At 40.2% G+C, this 21065-nt stretch overlaps 1 protein-coding gene across 1 annotated transcript in view; it reads right to left on the bottom strand.

The window, feature by feature from the left end:
- The window catches only part of Rapgef5 (Rap guanine nucleotide exchange factor 5), a 239505-nt gene that overhangs the window by 44820 nt on the left and 173620 nt on the right, over positions 1–21065 (bottom strand). The window contains exons 12-14 of the mRNA XM_005343679.1: positions 7361–7439; positions 3244–3388; positions 2001–2098 (exon numbers count right to left, since the gene is read on the bottom strand). Of these exons, the coding sequence (XP_005343736.1) occupies positions 2001–2098; positions 3244–3388; positions 7361–7439 (322 nt within the window). The remainder of the gene's footprint in view (positions 1–2000; positions 2099–3243; positions 3389–7360; positions 7440–21065) is intronic.

The following is a 21065-nucleotide window of genomic DNA, read 5'->3' as shown; positions in this document are numbered from 1 at the left end:
AAGAGGCTGGAACTAATGGGCCAGGCAGTGTTTAAAAGAATACAGTTTCCGTGTAATTATTTCGGGTGTAAAGCTAGCTGGGTGGCGGGACACAGCCTCGCCGCTCCTATTACAACAAATAAATAAATGTCATTAAAGTAGACAAATGAAAGAGAACAAAACTGATTGGTATAGTGGTACATGTCTATAATCCCTACTCCCAGGAGGCTAAGCAGAGGCAAGATGGTGGTCTTCCTGGACCATAGAGTAAGTTTCAGGTCAGCCTGGGCCACAGAGTGAGACCCTATCTCAAAAACATAGCAAAAAGATAAAACACACTATTTACCATTAATCTACTATGTATAATGTATCTGATATTGCATTCCAAGTTTCAAATGAACTAGAATGAAAAAAAAGCTACTTGTTGGACACATGCATTGTGCTTTCTTCTTACAGAGAGCAAGGCTAAGGCTGGCCCATGTCTCGTTTAGTCTTATACTAAAGAAGCGAGGCTCCCAACCCTTCTCTGTGCACTTGTGTTGTGGGACATGACCCACAGCTTGAGTTAAACCTAAGCCATACCTCTAGCCCAACCGTATCCTACTACAGTTTTCTCAATCCAACTTACTATTTTCTGTTATAATGGGAAAATTTTAATGGAATGTACTAGACTTCAGTGATAGAGTTAATAAATTTAAGTATACTAAACCAGGCATTACTGTTTCCTAACTGTAACAATTCTGCTTCATAGTGCAGGGCCACATCCAAAGGAGGGATTATTTTGTCATAAAGTTTCTGTTAGGTAAAAATAATAAGAAAAGGGCAGTTCCACCTGCACAAAAAATCCAATTAGGTCAAATCAAACCGATTCAAAATGCCCATTGTTTTATTAAGAATGACGCTCTCAGGTGGCCGAGCACATGGCGGGGAGACAGGACAGCAGGGAGCCCATGCATACCTGAAAACCACGTGTTTCTCCTCTGGGAGCTCACTCAAATACCTTGCCATGCTGGGATTTGGAATCCAGACCAATACAACTCCCAGGTCAGAGAGGCTGGGATGGATGCTAGGAGCTGGGAGCTACACTCTCAACTTAACAGTTTCTTTCCTTTTTCATCTCATTTACTAATTATAATTTCAACTCAATACTAAGCTATTCATATATGCATATGATACTGTGATCATTTCTAAAACACTGTCCTACCTTGCACCCAATTTTCAGACATGCAATCCTGACAACTGAACCAAAGGCTCACTTGCTCCTTAAGACTGACCTATGTACAACTTTCATTCATGATGGGGCCCCTTTACTACAGCTAAATCAGTGATCTCAAAGGCCTGAACTTGCATTTCTTGAGACATGCACTCACTGTTGCTGAAGTCTTAAAAGTATCTCCAACCTGATGGTGTACTTGCTTCACGCTACTAAAAATAAGGAACTGCACTACAAAGTGGATAAACATGGCAAAGAACTTGGAACTGAATAATGACTCAGTGTCTTCATTTACCAAAATTAACAGAGAATCAGTTAAACCAAGCAAAGGCAAGTACTGCCAATCTGAAGACGCATGAGTGCTACTTCTGGGACACTCGGGCATTCCACAGTCACTTGAGAAAGGGGCTTTCTCCAATCTTTCTAAAGAGAAAAGAAACCTCGGGGGCCTCATAACACTGAGCCTACGAAATGCTCTGTGACTCACTGGAACTATTTACAGATATTTTCTTAATATAGACTTAAAATTAAGGAATAATTTACTGGTTTTATGTACTTAGGTTCTCATGGCCCAGTCTGCTTTTATCATAGAAAACTTAAAAGAAAACAAAAAGTCAGCGAGTATGACTAGTGTTCTATTTTTATTCACAAAAATAAAAACACATAATTTACTACTAGAAATGTTAGGTAATCAAGATAAATCCAGGGTTAAGATGTCAAAAATCATTGACTGTACGTACACGCCAGCCTAAATTCTTATACTGGCTATTGCATTCATTAACTGCTATGGGAAAAGCTAAATACTTACTGCCGGCGATGCATCCCAAGTATCTTCTGAAATTCTTTCAGTTCTTTCTCGAGAATTGGGTATTCGTAGACATCATCCAGTACATTCCTATAGATGGTCTGCAGAGAGGGTGGAGACAAGAAATGGCAACTGTAACCATTCACTGCCTGTTCTGTGAGGATTCAGATGAAGACAGGGCCAGCCACATAGCTCAGCCGTAGCACACGTTCAGTCCCTGTACCATCACCAAGAAAAAAGGCTCTGGTAATGGTTATCTTGTTGCAGGAAGTGAGGACTAGAAATCAGGACTAGAAGTTTCACCTTAGCTATTCAACCCCCGGCATTGCTCTCTTAGACTGCTCTTAAAAGCTATCTGTTGGGGATGCTAGAAACTGGGTATCAGAGATTTTCCACAAGTAGTTTAGATCACAAAACAGAACACCTGCATGACCATCTGAGAGGAAAACATATTAATTAAAATAACCAGTAGGTTTGAAAAATAACCGAGTTTAGGCAGAGGGATGGCTAAGTGAATGGTAAGTTCAATGCCATGTCCTTTATGATAGGCAGAATGAGGTCAGACATTTATCTATTCTAAAGCAGATTTCGTGCTAAAATCCCAGTCTAACCTTTCTTTGTGCTGATTTGTATATCCGATACAATGGTCAAATAAGCGAAACCCTCTAATCCAGAGAACTGTCCATGGTAAATACATATTATAAATTATTAATATTTAGATAGATTGGTTTATCTAGGTTAGTGTCTTTCAGATTGTTACTATTTCAAAGTTTAATGCCAAGTGTCTATTTTCAAATATATTTTCAAATACAGCATGTATTTAGATTTCATATTATGATACAATATACATATGATTAAAGAGATTTTTAAATGCTTATCAAGTACTGTTTGCCTATATAGGTGTTGCTAGTTTTAATATTATCATAAATCTAGCATTAAATCTCAGAGGATATTTTGGTTTATCTTATTTATCTAATTTGAAAAAGATTGTCATGATTTAAATAAATCATCCAAAATTAGTATATATAAATATTATCATATATAATTTTTCATAATATATTTAAAATTATTAAAATAATTTCCTTCTTATATAGAGAATGTCAGGCATGGAAGTTAGAATGAATTTATACTTTCACTGTATTTGACATACAAAACCTGAATGACTAAAAATAAGATTTTTTTGAATCATATAGATGAAAATAAAATCAGTCACTCAACATCAAAATACTTGAAATTGTAGGAATACCTTTAGAAACATTTTTGAATGTTCATCTTCATGTAGCCAGTCTTTGTACAGAGCAATCCACTGTGAAACCAGATGTAGGACCTTACGCTTCCGACAAGGGACATCTGATTTTTCTTCTTCCCCTTGATGCTTCTTAGCAGAATAGGTGCAAATGGTTAAGAAAGAACACCGTGTTGTTGAAATACAAAATGTGAAAAGGCCTATTTGGTCCAGCTTTTTACAAAGTAGGCTACAGCATATTTTCCAAAGAATTCAGAGCTGGATAAAGAATAGACCCTGAGCAGGAAGAGTGGACAGTGTGCTCTGAAAGGCATGAAAGTAAACCCAGGAACAAACGGAAGCAACCCCAGCAGGAGACCGTGCAGTTGAGGGCTGGACCTCACACTGCAGCTGCTGGAAAAGTCTTAGGGGCAGTATGGGCTTCACGTCAGTTCAAAGGACACAGGATGGCCCGCTGATTTCAGACTCACTTCCAAGGCAGATGCGGCCTCACAGCACAGGTGAACACTGTGTCAGTGGGGCACATCAGAAGGAAGCCAGGCCATCTGTGATCTGCAGAACTTCATATTTTATAAAAGCAGTTGCTTCTAAAGTTGTTCCAGATGAGCACAGCTGTCTGAAGCACAATTTATGATCTGATTCAAATGCCGGATCCTAAGAATTTCCTTGATGAAAGAACCAGATGAATGTGCAAGGGCCCAGGTAAAAGGGTCGAGATTTTCACCTTCATTAAAGTAAATTTAAAACATAACAGGGAAGGGCTACGTGTCCCAGCAAGCAGTCAGTTAAATAAGTGGCTCTGAGGCCATGAAAATGGGGGTCATTACATGAACATTACAGCATACTGCTGAGCATAAAAACCAAAAGACAGCAGCATTTTCTACTTGGGTTAACAATGCTTACATGACTATTTTAACAATGCTTATAGGAATATTTTAATTACTTAGAAAGACATATACAGATGATTAACAGTGGCTTTTCAGAGTAGCGAGATTTGAGAATAGCTGAGCCATTTTACTAATTGTCACTTCCTAATTTATATATAATGACCATGTATTAACTAATTATTAAAATAACTTCGAAGAAGCAAGCTTAGATGACTAGGAATGAATTGTCTAAATTCACACACTCTTATTTCCTCAGAATGAGTCTCTCTCGGTCCTCCAGGACAAAGTCTCTTGCAGCAGAGGCTGCCTCAACTTTTCATCCTCTGATCCTTACCTCCCAAGAGCTGGGGTTACAGGTGCAGCCCCGCAGACATTCCTGGGCCCTGGCTGTACTGATTGAGCTGAAAAGCTACTAGACATAGGAAACATTGTGAGATGGTTCATCAAGAGTGCCTATCTGTTAATGCCGATGAACAGCTGCAAAACAGAAAGGAGCTATTATTCATCAGACTTCGTAACTATGTAAACACATGGCTCGGTCACTTTCTCCCTCACTTGCAAGGTTACTTTGTGGCTACTTTTAAATTCTTCTTGTAAAATCAACTGAGCCATACAAACAAAAAACTTCAGTTAGAGTGCCTATTTCTTTCAGTTTTTCTCTTGAAAAGCAACTCTGAAGGGTAACTCTGTGTTATGTCTGTTTGCATGTGTTCTGTTTTCACAATGGCCAGCATGGGGGAAGATGTAGCCAGCTGAGAAACACCAACAACTTCAATCTCTTCTAGTGAAATTCTGCGCTTCTCATTCAAATGTCATTTTTAAGTACGACAGTCTTGCATCAGCAGAATAAAGCAATGTCAAGACTTTGAGTGTTCAACTATTATTCCCAATTTACAGTCATTAATATTTGTTTTCTTAAACTCATGTTCCCCGTGATATATGTACCTTTTAGAACACGTAAGGGTTAAACTGGCATTTGTTCTTCTACTTCTGTAGTAAGGTATAGGTTCTTTTATATTTGGCCCAGGCCTATTTATACTGATTTATAAATGGAGGAGTGGGAGAAGGGCACAGGATGAGCTGCAGGATCTTTGCAATGCGCTGAATATTAGCTGGCCCTGGCTATGAGCCTAAATAATGTGATTTACTATGACAAAAGTCAAAAGCCATTCGTACCTATTACAAAAAAAAATACCCATATAAAATATCCAAGCACTCTAAAATAGTCCCAATCTACAAAGTGTTTATAAATCATGAGAAAACACAAACAAGAATGAGGACTTTAATAATGAAAAAGTTGCAGAAAGAACTAAAATTCCATATAAAATGTCCCAGCTAAAGACTGAACAACACATATACCCAAGGAGACCCTCAGACATTCTTTGGAAACATCCACAGGGGCAGTACACTACTAAGTGGTAATAAAAATAATATTCGGACCATAGCTGAAGACAACAGTTTGCTATAGGACATAATTTTAGAGCTAATGGGTGGTAACTGCCTTCGAGTAGGTAAGCATTAAAATGAAGATGAAATTAGCTTACAGATTTCTTTCCCAAAAAACATCTGAAGGAGAAATTTAAAAACATAATTATTGGTTTTTTTTTAAAAAAAAAAAACAACACTCCACTTCAAAACTGTGAGAAAAAAATCTGCATATTGTTGAAATTTTCAAATTCAGAACTAACATTTCGAGATCAGTTTTATTGGTCAGACTTTAGAACTGTTAACATAGCTATAGATCTGTTTGGTTGGCGGGTCCAGCGAAGCTCCAAAGCAGCACGTCCATAAACATGTTATTTCTGGTTCATATGCACATACATAAATCTATAAATACTCTTGGTTTTTGTTTTTGGGACAGGGCTTCTCTGGGTCATCTTGGCTGTTCTGAACACTCTGTAGAGCAGACTTAGTCATAAGTTTTTAAGAGATGTTTTATTTTTAACACCTTATGAAGTTTTAAAGTATTCTTTTAGGTGGGAAAATGCAGTATAGTTGGGATATAGTTGGGAGACATATAGCAATTATTTAACAGGAAAAGAATCTTAAATGGCTATTATCATTAGATTTTAATAAAATCTTTGGCTTATAATCCATTTTCCTGAACATTTCCTATGGAGGTTTGCTGAGGAACCTCCTTTAGCCAATGGCTTTGAGATACTGTCCCAGGTATGTGTGCCATGGGTGTGGCATTGGGCACCAAAAACATGTTCTCTCTCCCCCCCCCCTTTCCCTTGGCTCTGTTCCCCATTTGTGCAGAGGACTATGATCTGTGAGTCCCTCCTAAATAAAGGAAGCTTTATTATACTCAATTCTGAGCTGGTGTGGGATTACTTTATTTGTGTTCTCCTACAGAGATTGAAATGGAATCTCTAGTTTCCTTTATTAAAATCAGTAAAGTTTCTTATTAAATGATTAAAGGCTATAATTAATTTATTACTATTAGAAATAAAATTAATTAACTAAATTAATTTATTAAATACTTAATTGCTTTTGAGGTATCTTCTCTAAGTACAGTGAGGCAAGAAGCCCTGGTAGAGATTTCTCATCAGTCTACAGAACCTCTCTGGTTACTGAGTAAAATTGAAAGGCTTCTTAGCAAGCGATTAACCTTCTAATCCCACCTGACACTTGAGCAAAGTATGCAGTGAGTGAAAACTCTCCAAACAGATGACAATTACATCCAGGGATGAAAGGATTTCCTTCGGGGAAGACAGTTCAGGTGTCCAGAAATGATCTCCCAGGAATATGATATCACACACACATGCACACACACACACGCGCACACATATGTGTATGTGCACACATACACAGACACACACAGACACAGAGGGGTGTTGCACAAGAAGTCTAACTCTAAATGATTGATTCTCTATAAAAATACTTAATGTTTGTTATTGTCGATCCACTTGACCTGTTCACTTGAGTTTACCAAGAAGGCAAGTTTCCTTCCAGCTCCCTAAGCAACCACGAGAAGCAGATATAAAGTAAACACGATATTCACAGTACCCTTTGCCCACAGTAGACTATGAAGACAGCAGCCCTGAATTCCCTGCTATCCCTGTCTAGCCTGTCTCATTCCATCTTCACCTTGGATAGCATCACATTAATATTTAACACATTCACACTTCACCGTGGGTTGAGTAAATTAGGAAAGGCAGTTAATTCGTAATGTGGGACATCTGTCTGAGAGGAAGCCCGCAGAGCGTCCTGAAGTTAATGAAGGATATTGTCTCAATAGCGCCTGGCACAGGTCATCAGTTGTCATGAATACTGTATACGTGAGAAGGAAGTCATCGAGGAGCGTCTCTGAAAAAGAAGAAAACAAACACAATGTGAGCAGAGGAAGGATGGACAAGGTACCTGAATAGTGCCCATTGCAGAAACATGCTGACTGACTGGGGGCTAGAGTGAAGAGGAGCCAGAGAGAAACATACATGTAGATACATGTGTCTAAGAGATACATACATGCAGATTTCTACAAGGGAAGAAGCAAAAGACAAGATCTCCTGAGTAAATTGGGAGTGTGGGGATCATGGGAGAGGGCAGAAAGGGAGGGGGGGGGAGAAAGGAAGGGGAGTGGCTAAAAATATAAAGCTCAATAAAAACAACAGAGAGAGAGAGACAAAGAAAACCAGTGCATAAATAATGTGTTTTAAAAAATGAAGTTCCTAAGCCTTTTGAGATATCTACTCCAATTGTACAGAAAAAGAAGCCTTCAAGTTCTGAGGAAGTAAGAGTTTCTGAAGCCATTCACTTCATTTAGGACTAGAAGAAGGAGAAGAAAGCCACAGGACACACATCAGGGAAAGCCCGTTCACCTTTACCTTTCGATGCATCCGTAAGGAGTGGTTCAATGGTGGATAAACTGCTTTCCTAGTACTATGAGGCCTCAAGTTTGCATCAATACCACAAACAAAAGCTGAGAAAGTGATGCAAGATCTCCTTACTATGTTGAAGAGGGACCGACCCAATGCCAGCAAAAGTCAGGGGTGAAGAGGGACAGACCCAATGCCGGCAAAAGTCGGGGGTGAAGAGGGACCGACCCAATGCCGGCAAATTCAGGGGAGAAGAGAGACCAACCCAATGCCAGCAAAAGTCAGGAGGAGCCTAAATTCTAGCCTTAAAAAATGCTTCTTCCTAACTCCATTTGTAATCTCATATTTTTAATGTATGAAATAATAGGTTTCAGTATGACATTTTTATACACACTAATCATTGTACTTCCTGTTTCCCAGACCCTACAAGCCCCAATCCCTCTTTTCTGAGTGTTTTGGGAAAAGATGACATGTGATATGAAGGTACAAAACAGGCAAACTCCACCCCTCAACACAACTTCCAAAGCAACAGAGATCATGTGTAAAATGCAAAGTAGCTTCACCTTGGTCGCTCTGTCGTGTCTCTTTATCTCACTTTCCAGCATCATTTAACTCCCTCATCTTTTACATTGTGAACAGAGCATTTTTAGTCGTATGAAACACTAATAAACTATGAAGGTAATGGAATTATGTACTATTACAGACTGAAGACTGGTACCACCTCCAACTTCATAAACTGAAACCTACCCCCTAACATGATAAAATTAGAAGGCAGAGTATTTGACATGTGATTAGGACTGAATGGAGTCTGGAGGGTGGATCCTTTATGGCTGGGATTAGTGATGTTTACAAGTCCTGTGTGCCTGCTTCCTTATCTACTACGTGAGCACACAGTAGACCAGCTTTAAACCGGGATCAAGTCCTCATCAGACACTGACTAAGGCAATGTCTTGCTCTTGAGCTTTCCGGCCTTCCTAACTGTGAAAATAACTGGATTTATATTTTGTTTACAAACTTCTCAGGATGTGGTATTTTGGAAGAGTAGTTTGAGCTAGGACAACCAATCGGTTCTGTTGTCCGAGATCTAAACTTTAATAAATGCTTGGTATAACTAATTGTCTACTGCATAGCTCTGTGAAGACTGAACAAAAGAAAAATTCCAGAATTTAGTTATATACAGCTAGATAAATTTTCTCCAAAAATTAAAAAAAAAATCAACGCAAATAGCAAGGCTGTATCTACAAATGCAAACCCCACTCCATTAAGTTGACACCAATAGTCCATTATCAGCCACAGGGCTGTTTCTAGGTTTCACTTGGCAACACAATGTTAAGATAATTCTGATCTACATTAGGCAATGGCTGCAAACAATGATATTTAAAAGGTTTTGTATATGGTGTGGTGTTTATGTGTGTGTATGGTGTATGTGTGTGTTGTGTTGTGTGTGTGTATGGTGTATGTGTGTTGTGTTGTGTGTATGTGTGCATGTGGTTCTGTGTGTGGTGTGTATGTGTGGTGTATGTATGTATTGTGTATGTATTGTGTTGCGAGTATGTGTGCATGTGGTGTGTGTATGTGTGTGTCCGCCTGCAGAGGTCAAAGGAGAACATCAGATGTCCTACTTTATCATTCTCCACCTTATTCCCTTGAGACAGGGTCTCTTGCAGAACCTGGAGCTAGAGTTGCTGCCAGAAGCACTGGTCTGGTCTCTGCCTGTGGTGGTCTGAATAAGAATGGCCCCCATAGGTTCATCTATTTGAATGTTTAATTATCAGGGAGAGGTTCTGTTTGAGAAGGACTAAGAGGTGTGGCTTTGTCAGAGGAAGTGTGCCACTGGGGGTGGGCTTGCAGGTTTCAATAGGTCCGGTGGCTCTCTCTCTTCCTGCTGCCTGTGGATCCAGATACAGAATTTTCAGCTGTTTCTCTAGGTTCACGCTGCCCGTGCGCCACCATGTTCTTTGCCATGCTGATGATGAACAGTAAGCCAGTTGCAACTACATGCTTTCTTTTACAAGAGTTGGCATGGTCAACAGAATACTGACTAAGGCACCGCCCTAGGTACTGGGGTTATGGGTCCATGAACAGCTAAGCCTGGTTTTCACATGGGAACTGGGGAGTCTTGTGTAGACCTGCATACTCAGGTAGCAGGTGCTGTTACACACAGAGCCATCTTCCCAGCTGGAGTTTGCCTTCACATTGCAAGCAACCATTAAAGTGAACCAAGATGCCGATTAATGAAGACCATAGTAGAATTTTTAACAAAAAATATTTATAATTTATACTGGGCCCTAATTTCAATTCCCAGCAGTGAAGCGAAGACTTTTCTAATGCATAATGCTCTTTATCAAAACAATTAATATGACAAATGGCATCTAAAACCCACTACAAGCCTAAATTTCAAGTCCTGTCACACTGCAACATGCTAGCAAATCACCAACCTGACTTGCTTGTCTGTTTGTTTTAACACTTTTGTTTATTAGTTTTTTGAGACAGGGTTTCTCTGTGGAGCCTTGGCTGTCATGGAACTCATTCTGTAGACCAGGCTGGCTTCAAACTCACAGAGATCCACTTGTCTCTGCCTCCTGAGTACTGGGATTAAAGGCGTGTGCCATCACTACCTGGCTAACTCTATTTGTTTTTTAAAAGGCTCCAAATAGGTGTACACAGGCTTTGTTAGGTAAAAGCTAAGCCTAGTATAAAAAGACACAGTGTGTACCTAATCAGACAGTACATAGCCTGTATTGACAGATTGGCTATAAGCCCCACAGCTCTCTTTATAAAGGCTAGGAGAAGCCCCAAACCAGTTAACCTAACAGCCTGTTTTTAAAGATTAGTAATTATAATGAAAGATTTGGGCATATGTAATGACTTCTATTACAGCTTTTTAAATACTGAAATTAAAATCAGCCATATACATGATGCCTGAAAACCTATGTAATTTGGAATGCACCTGAAAGCTATCATTTTGGAATACTTCCCCATATATACTAAAAATATGATAAATGATTGATAAGAGCTCTTTTAAAGTGTTTTTTATTTTATGTTTATGTGTTTGACTCGAATGTATGTATGTGTGCCATGTGTGTGGCGCCTGCAGATGATAGGAGAGGGGCGGATCTCCTGGAACTAGCTACGAATGGTGGAAAACTGTCTTATATGTACTTTGGGAACCATACCCAGGTTCTCTGCAAGAGTAGTAAGCTCTCTTAACCACTGACCCATCTCTTCAGCTTCTTGTAAAAAACAAAACAAAACAAAACAAAACAAAACACTTAACTTCTCTGATATGATTAGAAGTTAAGGTGCTGTTTTTGGAACATACTGCAAGGCACAGATGGCACAGACAATGGAGTAGCCTGCTCTGAGGTCTTTGGTAACTCTTACAAGTAGGAGCCACCAAGACTCAGAAAGCACCAGGTAACCCCATCAGGAATGTCACACTTTTTAAATTTAAGGTTTGACACTTAAAATGCTTGATGTGACAGACAGGGTAAGATATTCTTACACTCAGCTGGATCTAATGAAGTAGGAACTATTTTCTAATCCAGATTTACTCCATTAGGAGCTAATATTAAAAAGAACACCATTAACTTTGACATAAGCAGCCATTCCATGCCGAAAAACCTCAGCTAATGAACCAAGTGACTGTTGGAGTCTGCTTGGATGGTGGCAACCTATTTGGCTTTCAGTGCAATTAATCAGCCCACGTATCACAATATTTTGTGAAAAGCTTTGACCCAGAAATGCTAATTTCCCTCTAAGCTATGACCATATTTAATATTCAACAGTTCTTATCTAATTATCTGCCATGGAAATATTAATTAAAACAAAAACAATAAGACCATATAAAACCATCTCCAGTTAAAATTCTAATGAACAGAACAGTTAAATATCCCAGTAAATAGATCAGATTCCCAACACAACCAATCACAGTCTTTCTTTCTCAGCTACTGCATTGTTCTGAAAATTTTTCCTCACATAACAAGCAGTCCTTTATTTTTTTTGCTGCAAAGATAATGAATGTAATTGAGTGATATGAATAAAAACTATAATCAAAATGATGCACTTGAAATAAAAGTGCATTTTATTTTATATTATCCATGCTTCAAAAACGTCTGTCCCACTGGTACTTAGAGATTCTTTTTTAGAGCCACAATGGCTGTATGAATGGTTCCCCCAAGACTATTAGCCAACAATAGCTATTTAGAAAGACTAGCACATCCACTAGCATCCATATTAAAGCACAGTAATTATCCATTATATTATACAGTGCTGAATTAATAGTGATTTAAGAATGTAGGCAGAAGCACTTTTGTATTCATGAAAGCATCTTTCATTTAAACCAATTTATATACTTACATTCTGATAGAGAGATGTATTCATTTTGATTTCTAACACTACAAATTCCTAGGTATTAATATGCAGAGAAATCTGTTCTTTAGAATTTGAATCACTAAATATAGGCCTAAGTTCTTGGCTCATCACCAAACTCTTGGGAATATCCTCTGCCCTCTTCCAGAAGAAAATATGCTTGTATTAGAGTACGGTGCTGGAGACCGAATCTAGGGCCTCATGCAAGCTAAGTATGTACTCTATATCCCCAGCTACCCCCCAAAAGTATTTTCAAGGCAGTTTTCTAAAACTTTTGGTTGTTTGTATTTTGGGACAGCATGTTACTTGGTCCAGACTGGCTTCAGACTCAAGTTATATGTGTAAGAAAAAAAAAATTCTGAGCCCCTGGTCTCCTGCTACAACCTCCAAGTACTAGACAGAGTATAGGCATTCACTACCACAACCAGAAAAAATTTCAACTTGCCTTTTATAGCATAAAAGCTACATTCAAATAATGATTAACACTGGAGGCAAAAGGAATCCTGGTTTTAAGTGGTGTGTAACTTGACGACTATGTATTTCAAATCTGCAGCCTTGGCAGAGAAGGCTCTAAAATCCAGGCCTATGATTTGGTTTACTGATATAACATAGAGCTTTTCTTATCACCTACTACTATTTTAAAAAGAATTAAGGAATAGCTGGGCACTCAGGAGGCAGAGGCAGGCAAATCTCTATGAATTTGAGGCCAGACTGGTCTACATAGAGAGTTCCAGGAAAGATAAAGCTATATGGTGAGATCCTGTCTCAAAACAAAGAAACAAACAAAAACTAAACACCACTGTTGTAGAAAGGCTGCCTTTTCATTTCTCAAGCACCAGACTTCAGAAAATAATCACACAGAAATTATATTAATTAAATCACTGCTTGGCCTGTTATCTCTAGCTTCTTATTGGCCAGATCTTACATATTAATTTAACCCATTTCTATTAATCTGTGTATTGCCATGTGGCAGTGCTTACTGGCAAAGTTTGGGCATGTCTGTCTCTGGCGGTGGCTTTCTGGCTACTCCCTGACTCTGCCTCCTTTCTCCCAGCTTTCAGTTTAGTTTTCCCCACCTAGCTCTACTCTATCCTATCAAGCTAAGCCAGTTTTCTTTATTAATTAACCAGTCATATTCACAGCATTCAGAGGGGAATACTACATCACAACACCAACAAAAACTAATTACCCCCCCCCACACACAATAAAACAAATATACAAACAAAAGAACCTCATACTTGATACCAATAAGGTGGCCAAGAATCTGGGCCTAGATTAAAAACTACCTCTGCTAAAGGAATAAATGCGACCATAAAATGATACCTAATGACATACTGCTATACCCATTGGTCATGACTTGTTCAGCCTTCATCAGAGAAGCTTCTTCTTGCAATAGATAGAAATTAACACAATGACACACAACTGGGCAATGTGTAGAGCACTCAGTCCTAAATGAGACATTTTCATCAAACCCTCCTCCCTAAGGCTCACTGAGCCATACGGTGCAGGAAGGCTGGAAGAGCTGGGGTGATGAATGACTCCAAGGAGACAGTGTCCTTTGGACACAACAGGACTGATGCACGTATGAATCCACAGAACACTCACAGGTTCAATCAAGCAGGGTCTTATAGCAATGAGAGGAGGGAGGGACATGGGGTCCCATCCTAAACAAGAAGCTATTTGCCATTGATACCAGATGGCAAAGGGAAGATGAGTCTTCTCCAATGGAGTCTTACTGGGGACAGAAGACAAACTTCAGGGCAGGTCCAAAAGTAGGTGACCAAGGCAAAACAAACTCAATAGTATATTTTGTGGACTTTTTTGCTTTCTTTTGCTTTGTTTTGGCAATTATTGTCTCTTACTGGTCTTTTGTTTATTTGATTTCTTTGTGTGTGTGTGTGTGTGTGTGTGTGTGTCTGTGTCAGAGAGAGAGAGAGAGAAAAAGAGAGAGAATATAACATTGGGTAGGTAGAGAGGTGTGGAGGAACTTGGAAAACTGGGGGAGAAGAAAACAATCAAAATATATTGTATGAAAAAGTGTTCAATTAAAAAATAAAATATTAAGGCACATTAAGTCAATTATCTAGTTGATAATTTTACATGAATATACTTTCTTTTATGTATCAATGAGGATAGATTTTCATTTCCATGTTCACCACAGTCAGTTTTCTTTGTCAACAAAAAACCTCTTTTGAGTCTCTATAGTCATGTCAGGGTGGAACAGTAAGAGGTTTGGTAAGACCATTTTATGGGGTTATTATGTAACTATAACTGAGTTAATGAAGTGGATCTAAACATTACCCCAAATGGGTAAGTTTTCATTTTGTGTGTGAAAAATATAAAAGAAATCAAAACCCAAACCACCCAGCATACTAACATGAGGAGGTTAGGGCTACTTAGGAGCAACTACAGAAGTCTTCAGGACTTGGATGCAGACTGTACAGCAATAACGACAGCACTCATCTTAGTGCGGACTGCCAAGCAAGCAAGTGAACAGTCACGACAGGAAATGCCCACGGCAGCTTCACGCAAGTACGGCAGCGGGGATACCCAGCTTCCGACTGACTCGGCTTCCTCGAGGTCGGGGATACCCAGCTTCCGACTGACTCGGCTTCCTCGAGGCCATCAGCGGTACTGTGCCACCTGTGCTTCTACTTCAGAAACACTGGGATTTTAAGCATCCTGAAATACACCTTACTTCACCCTTGATTTCCAAGACACAAGAAAAGCTTTACATTTGAAAGACCCTGTTTCTGATCCTGAAATGTTACTTTTTTTAGAGGTACTGCCAAAATACATGTTATAATTTGATTAAGTGTAACTTAAAAAAAACTCATGTTTTGCATTTGAACCATAGGTGCTATGCCATGACAGGCAGGATTCTTTTCTAGTGTTTATTACATTTCTGAAAAGGACACCGATGTCTCCAAACACAGCTGTTCAACAGCTTCAAATTTTATTCAATTCCTGTATACTTTATAATTTCCCCCCAATTTTGATTTTAGGTATGTGTTCTCTCTCTGTCTCTGTCTCTCTGTCTCTGTCTCTCTGTCTCTCTGTCTCTCTCTGTCTCTCTCTCTCTCTCTCTCTCTCTCACACACACACACACACACACACACACACACACACACACACACACAGACATGTTCATTAAACTCCTTGAAAAGACAGAGACTTTCTACAGACAGGGTTTGGTATGGTTTTCAAATAATCAAGCATATTTTTATTTTAAGTTGAAAAACTGTTAAGGAATCCCATCTTTCTTTCTCTGGGAAGGGATGCCCTGACTACAACTGCTCTTTCGTTCTTAACTACCATCAAATCCACACACTACCTTTAGGCGTGTTTCTGAAAGGACCATGGCAGAGCACAGCACGCAGAGTCCCCTCTACCCTTCCTGGAAGAATGTGCATGGTGACTAGTGGGGTAAGAGCCCTCTGTGTAGCTGCGCTCCAGTGCAATTAGCTGTCTTCAGTAGATACACACACAGCTAGAATCTGTGGGTTATGCAGATGCTTCCCAACCTTTCTGTGAGGCTCAGAAAGTATCATGAAGGCAAAGGCACTGTCGTGATGGTGCATACCTATAATCCCAGGACCTGAAAACAGGAGGACGGGTGCGATAGTTGAGGGGAGCAGGTGGTTTGTAAGGCTGCATTGAGGCATGGCAGTGAATAGTAACAGAAAGGCAACATGGTCTAATCCAAAGTAAGCCTAGAAAAGTAGGTCAGAGCTGATTCCTGGGGGGCCTCTGAATGTTGGTAGGGATCCTAGGGCACACCGCACAGGGAACAGGGAATAAACACAGGCTTTCGAGGCAAGGAGTGGCAAGGAAGTTTCTGATGGACCTATCCAGTCACATCAGGAGTGCCGTGACGGAAGGGAAGGAGTTGAGCTTCCCTCTACAAATGTGGCACTTGGATTTCCTAGGGCAATCTGACTAAAGCTATTAGCAAAGGCATCAAAGGCCAGAGCACGGATTATAGCAGTAGGAGTAATACGCAAATATGCCTGAGTTCGCATGAATTTCCCCATGCCCACGGGAAAGACAAGCTGTGCTCTAGGGTTGAGCAGGGTGGGCTTTCATGTGCAGGCAATGGGAGGAAAAGGCAAGAGAAGAGAGAAACAGAGAATTGGAAAGTAGTTATACTAAAAACCAAGAAGAGAGGTTTCTGAGTGCCAGGAAGAGATGGATCAGCAGAGCCCTCCAGGCCCCTGGGCGGGCTGTAGGCTGGGACTAGGCTGGGGTCCCTGGGGAGGTGCTTCTTGGCTGAGCAGGTGAATGTACTGCAGCACAAGAAAAAGAATGAATGCTGTTCTCATAACCTGCTGTTGCTGTACCACGCTGCCTCTCCCCAAAGATTAGTGATGCAGTCAGGAGGAAAAATATCTTCATGATCAATGCAGCAACATTTCACGTAACCGCGCAGATTGGGCTGTGTGAAGTGTCATGGGTACAAGACCTTTCATACCGATTTGTCAGCAATGACCGATAAAAATTATCATCCTGGCTCCATGAGTCTTTAGGTCTAATATCATTGACCTCACTGAGATACTGCTGGCCCCTATGATCAGCTTCTCACAAAGACACAAGCTGTGCTCCTAAGTGCCTATCAAGAAAACACGCTGCAGCTTCAGGAAACAGAAAAATTTAATTTAAACATAATATTTTAAATTAGACGTCTGAGACATGGCTATTTCAAGCAATTAATAATCACTCTAACACTTGAATCAATTCAGGTCCTGGTGTGATGGTTTACTTCTAACACGCCAAGAAGAATTTTCATGACCAGCCTCTTTCTAAAGTTCGAAATCTACCACCATTCTGAATTTTATCCCTTTTCTGGTCATTGGGAAGCATTAGCATTGAATTTTAGAAAAAGAAATGTTACTTACTTATTTTTGTATCTGGCAAATTAGGGCCACTAGAGTGGTTATTTTCCTCAGAGTTTAGAAATGGAGAGACATGTGTGACTTCTGGCAGCTTCAGTAAGATAGCTAGATAATAGAGAGTCTAAAAATTCTAGATAAAAAGATTCTATAGAGTTACTAATCGACCTTTCACATAATAAAGTACATCTGATACAAACTGAAAAGTTCCAACTCACTGAAATTGAAGGTGTTGCCTGTGTTAAACTATTGCTAGGACAGTGACCCCCCTCCCCCCCTGCCAGCAGACACGTCTGATGCCCTCTTCCCACAGCGGTTACTAGAGTGCCTTTCCATATTGGACAGTTGCTTTGCTTCACACACAGGTAAAAGGCAGAGTTGTGGCTTAGGGTCACAAAACGTTTGGTAGGGAACCAGGTTCTGAATCCCTATTACTCAATGTTGAGTACCATGCTCTCTGTTGAGTCGGAGGCAAAGCTGCCCACTGGGCTGTGGAGGTTGATCGGAGAGTAATTAAAAGACCCACAGAACTAGCCTTCAAGGCCTGGGATGACAGATAGTCAGCACTATGAGTGAAATAAGGCCCCACCCAAGTCCTGCCTGCTGCCAGCACTCTGTATGGTGGTAGGCCTAGAAAACCCAAGTCCTGCCTGCTGCCAGCACTCTGTATGGTATGTGTGGTAGGCCTAGAAAACCCAAGTATACTTTGACCCACACCTGCTCCTGGCCATGTGACAGAAAGCCAGCGTGTGCACAAAGAGGTAGAATCGACGATCACACGGAAGGACTGATGCAAATTCATAAATGCTATCAAAGTATATGAATTGGCCAACTACATGTTTACATTAAAAACTCAAAATGTTAAGGCAGAAACTTTTTTCAAAAGCCAAATCATGTTTCTTGGTATGATAATATATGTTGTAATCCTAGCACTCAGGAGAACGATCATGTGTGTCTTGGTATGATAGCACACGTTGTGATCCTAGCACTCAGGAGAATGATCATGTGTGTCTTGGTATGATAGTGCATGTTGTAATCCTAGCACTCAGGAGAAAGAGGCAGGAGGCTCAAGAGTTCGAAGTCCCCTTGGGCTATGTAGTGACAACTTGTCTAGGAAAAAGCAAACAAACAAAAAAATCAAATCAACCAAAACATCCACAGCCCAAATCACACTATCAACCTTTCCTCCAGACAGACTTTTCCACAAGCATTACAAGGTCCTGGAGCATGAATCATGATTACGCTCACCTAAGTCAAAGGAGCTAAACTCCATGTCAAAGCTGTGGTATTTGCTCATCTCAGCTATGGCTGGAGCCCCCCAGTTCAACATCTGGGGAGACAGAATGTCAGACACATCACCTGTCACTGAACAAGGTATCTTCAAGGACACATGTCCCCTTTTGAGCTTCTTACACTGAAAGTGCACTAGGCATCTTCATCTCACACACTGTGTCCTGTGGATGGGTGAGGACAGAACACGTCATCACATATGCTCAGCACACCACCACTGAGCCACACTCCCTGTCCTACCTTGCTTTGTTCCAAAATGAACAAACCACTTAAAGTTACCAACACCTGTAGGAATTTCTCTTAATATTGGGATCCTACCGTTCTTGGTGGTGATACATTACAAATGCGACGAAGGACATAAAAATAGAAAATACAACAGAATAAAAATGCTAGTGAAATACCCATGTAATGATGGAAGGAAAAAAACGGCTCCCTAATGCCCTCTGACCCCACATGAGTGTCACCTCCACACACACACCATGGCATACATGTCCATCATACACATACATATAATTCTTTACTCTAAAGAATAAAATTACTTTCCTCCTCTTGGTACAGCTAGGCATCCTGCAGTTCAATCATGACAGTAAGTGTTCAGAGGCAGTACAGTTTAAGAGTCAATCCTACAAGTGTGCTCATTTTCAGACTCTAATCACAAATCCCAACTTGTTGGCTGTACATCTGCTAACTAGCTATAAACTGGGATCCCTCCCCCACCATCCCCCCAAATACCTCTTTATATTTGATCATTTGTTCTACTGATTCAACTAAGGGATCTATTTCCTGGTTCATTACAGTGGCTGGTACAACAGATAGGTGTTGGAGAATATTATTTCAGGTGTGTGACTTTTGTTTATGCTGCACTTGTTTAACTCTGTGAAGCTGTGTTACTTTGTCTAAAACGCCTGATGGTTTTAATAACGAAATGAACAACCAATAGAGAGGCAGGAGAAAGGATACATAGAGGATCAGTAGAAGGAGAAAACAGAAGAGAGAGTGAGGAGCAAGAGAACAAGGAGAGGAGGACATTAGGGGCCACTCAGTCACGGAGTAAGGAGAGAAAGGTGCCCAGAAAACAGAGATAAAAGCTCAGAGGCAAAAGGTGGTTGGGGTAATTTAAGTTAAAAAAAAGCCGGCTAGTAATGAGTCAGACTAAGGTCAGGCATTTATAACTAAGAACAAGCCTCCATGTATGATTTATGTGGGAGCTGGGTGATAGAGCCAAAAGAGTAAAATATCACACAACAGATAGGGATGAACAGTATTCTGGATGAAAGACTAAATAAGACCTGGTCTCAAAGCACAGTCCCTGTGTTCATCAACCTATAGCCCCCCACCCTGTGATCCAGAGTTCTAGGAAGGTCTCATTATATAGGTATGATTGGATAAATTATGGGACACTGGTAATTAAGTTATTTTCTAGCTTCATGCTTGAAGGTGGTGGGACTAAAACCCTAAGGTCTTAGTCTTTCTAATGACCAGCCTCCATCCTGAAGGTGGTGGGACTAAAACCCTATTGGTCTTCGTCTTTCTAATGACCAGCCTCCATCCTGAAGTTATCTTGGCCTTTAGCTTCCAGCCATACAAAGGTCTCCTTATTTCTTGTTCGGAACCAGCAACTAAGACCAAATACTGAAAAGTTGCTCCTTTCACCCCTATCATACAGGCCATTACATGGGCTTGAGAACTCTGTGCCAGGGAACAGACCTCAACGTCTTTCCTGAAATGTCACAAGATAATGAAATAGTGTATTGTAAGCTACTCCCACAAAGTTTATTTATGCCCCTGTTAACATTCAAGCCACTGACAAAGGAATATCTCTTCTTACCTACTTACCTACCTATCCACCCACCCACCCACTCATCCATCCATCTATATATCTCATTTATAAAAATACTTAACTTTTTTTTGAGTGGATTCTTAAATATAATCCAGTGGCCCGTATCAGACAAGAAGGTACTTAGCAGCTATGTAAACATTGCAGACTAAGAGGACATGTCTATGTGTAAATATTCACTGTTGAGGTGACTATAAGGGCCAATCTACTCTAAACTATTTTAGACTTTCTAAATGCTTTAAATCATAGTATGTTTGTGTTCCCCCAAAAAAGGAAAGAGAAAAGTGTCACTGTGGCCTCAAGTCTCTTGCATCAGCTTACAACTGTGTGTGTGGGCACACCCTGCTAATCCCAAACAAGGATGCTGAGGTAGGAAGATCCCCCCTGGAGGGGGGAGACGGGAGGGAGGGAGACAGACAGTAAGGGAGGAGATATGTATATCTATATCTATATATGATAAAATGTATTTTGATTTTACTTTTATTCCATTTATTAAAGTACAAGCTATTTTTTATCCTTCTTTAAGAATCAACATTTTTTCCCCCTGGGCACCTTGTTCCTCGGACACTAAAAGCAAAATAAAGCAATGTGATTTCCAGCTTCACTTGCAGAAGGATGTGGCCAAGAGACAAAGTTTTAACCACTGGTGCAAAGACCAAGGCTGTGGTATACATGTGTATACAGGGGGCTGCAAAGACAGGCATGCTCATATGAAGGGAAATGAAAGCCC

Source organism: Microtus ochrogaster, chromosome 1, assembly GCF_000317375.1.
Source record: "Microtus ochrogaster isolate Prairie Vole_2 chromosome 1, MicOch1.0, whole genome shotgun sequence".
Classification (NCBI taxonomy): Eukaryota; Metazoa; Chordata; class Mammalia; order Rodentia; family Cricetidae; genus Microtus; species Microtus ochrogaster.
This window is presented reverse-complemented; position numbering and strand designations above follow the sequence as displayed.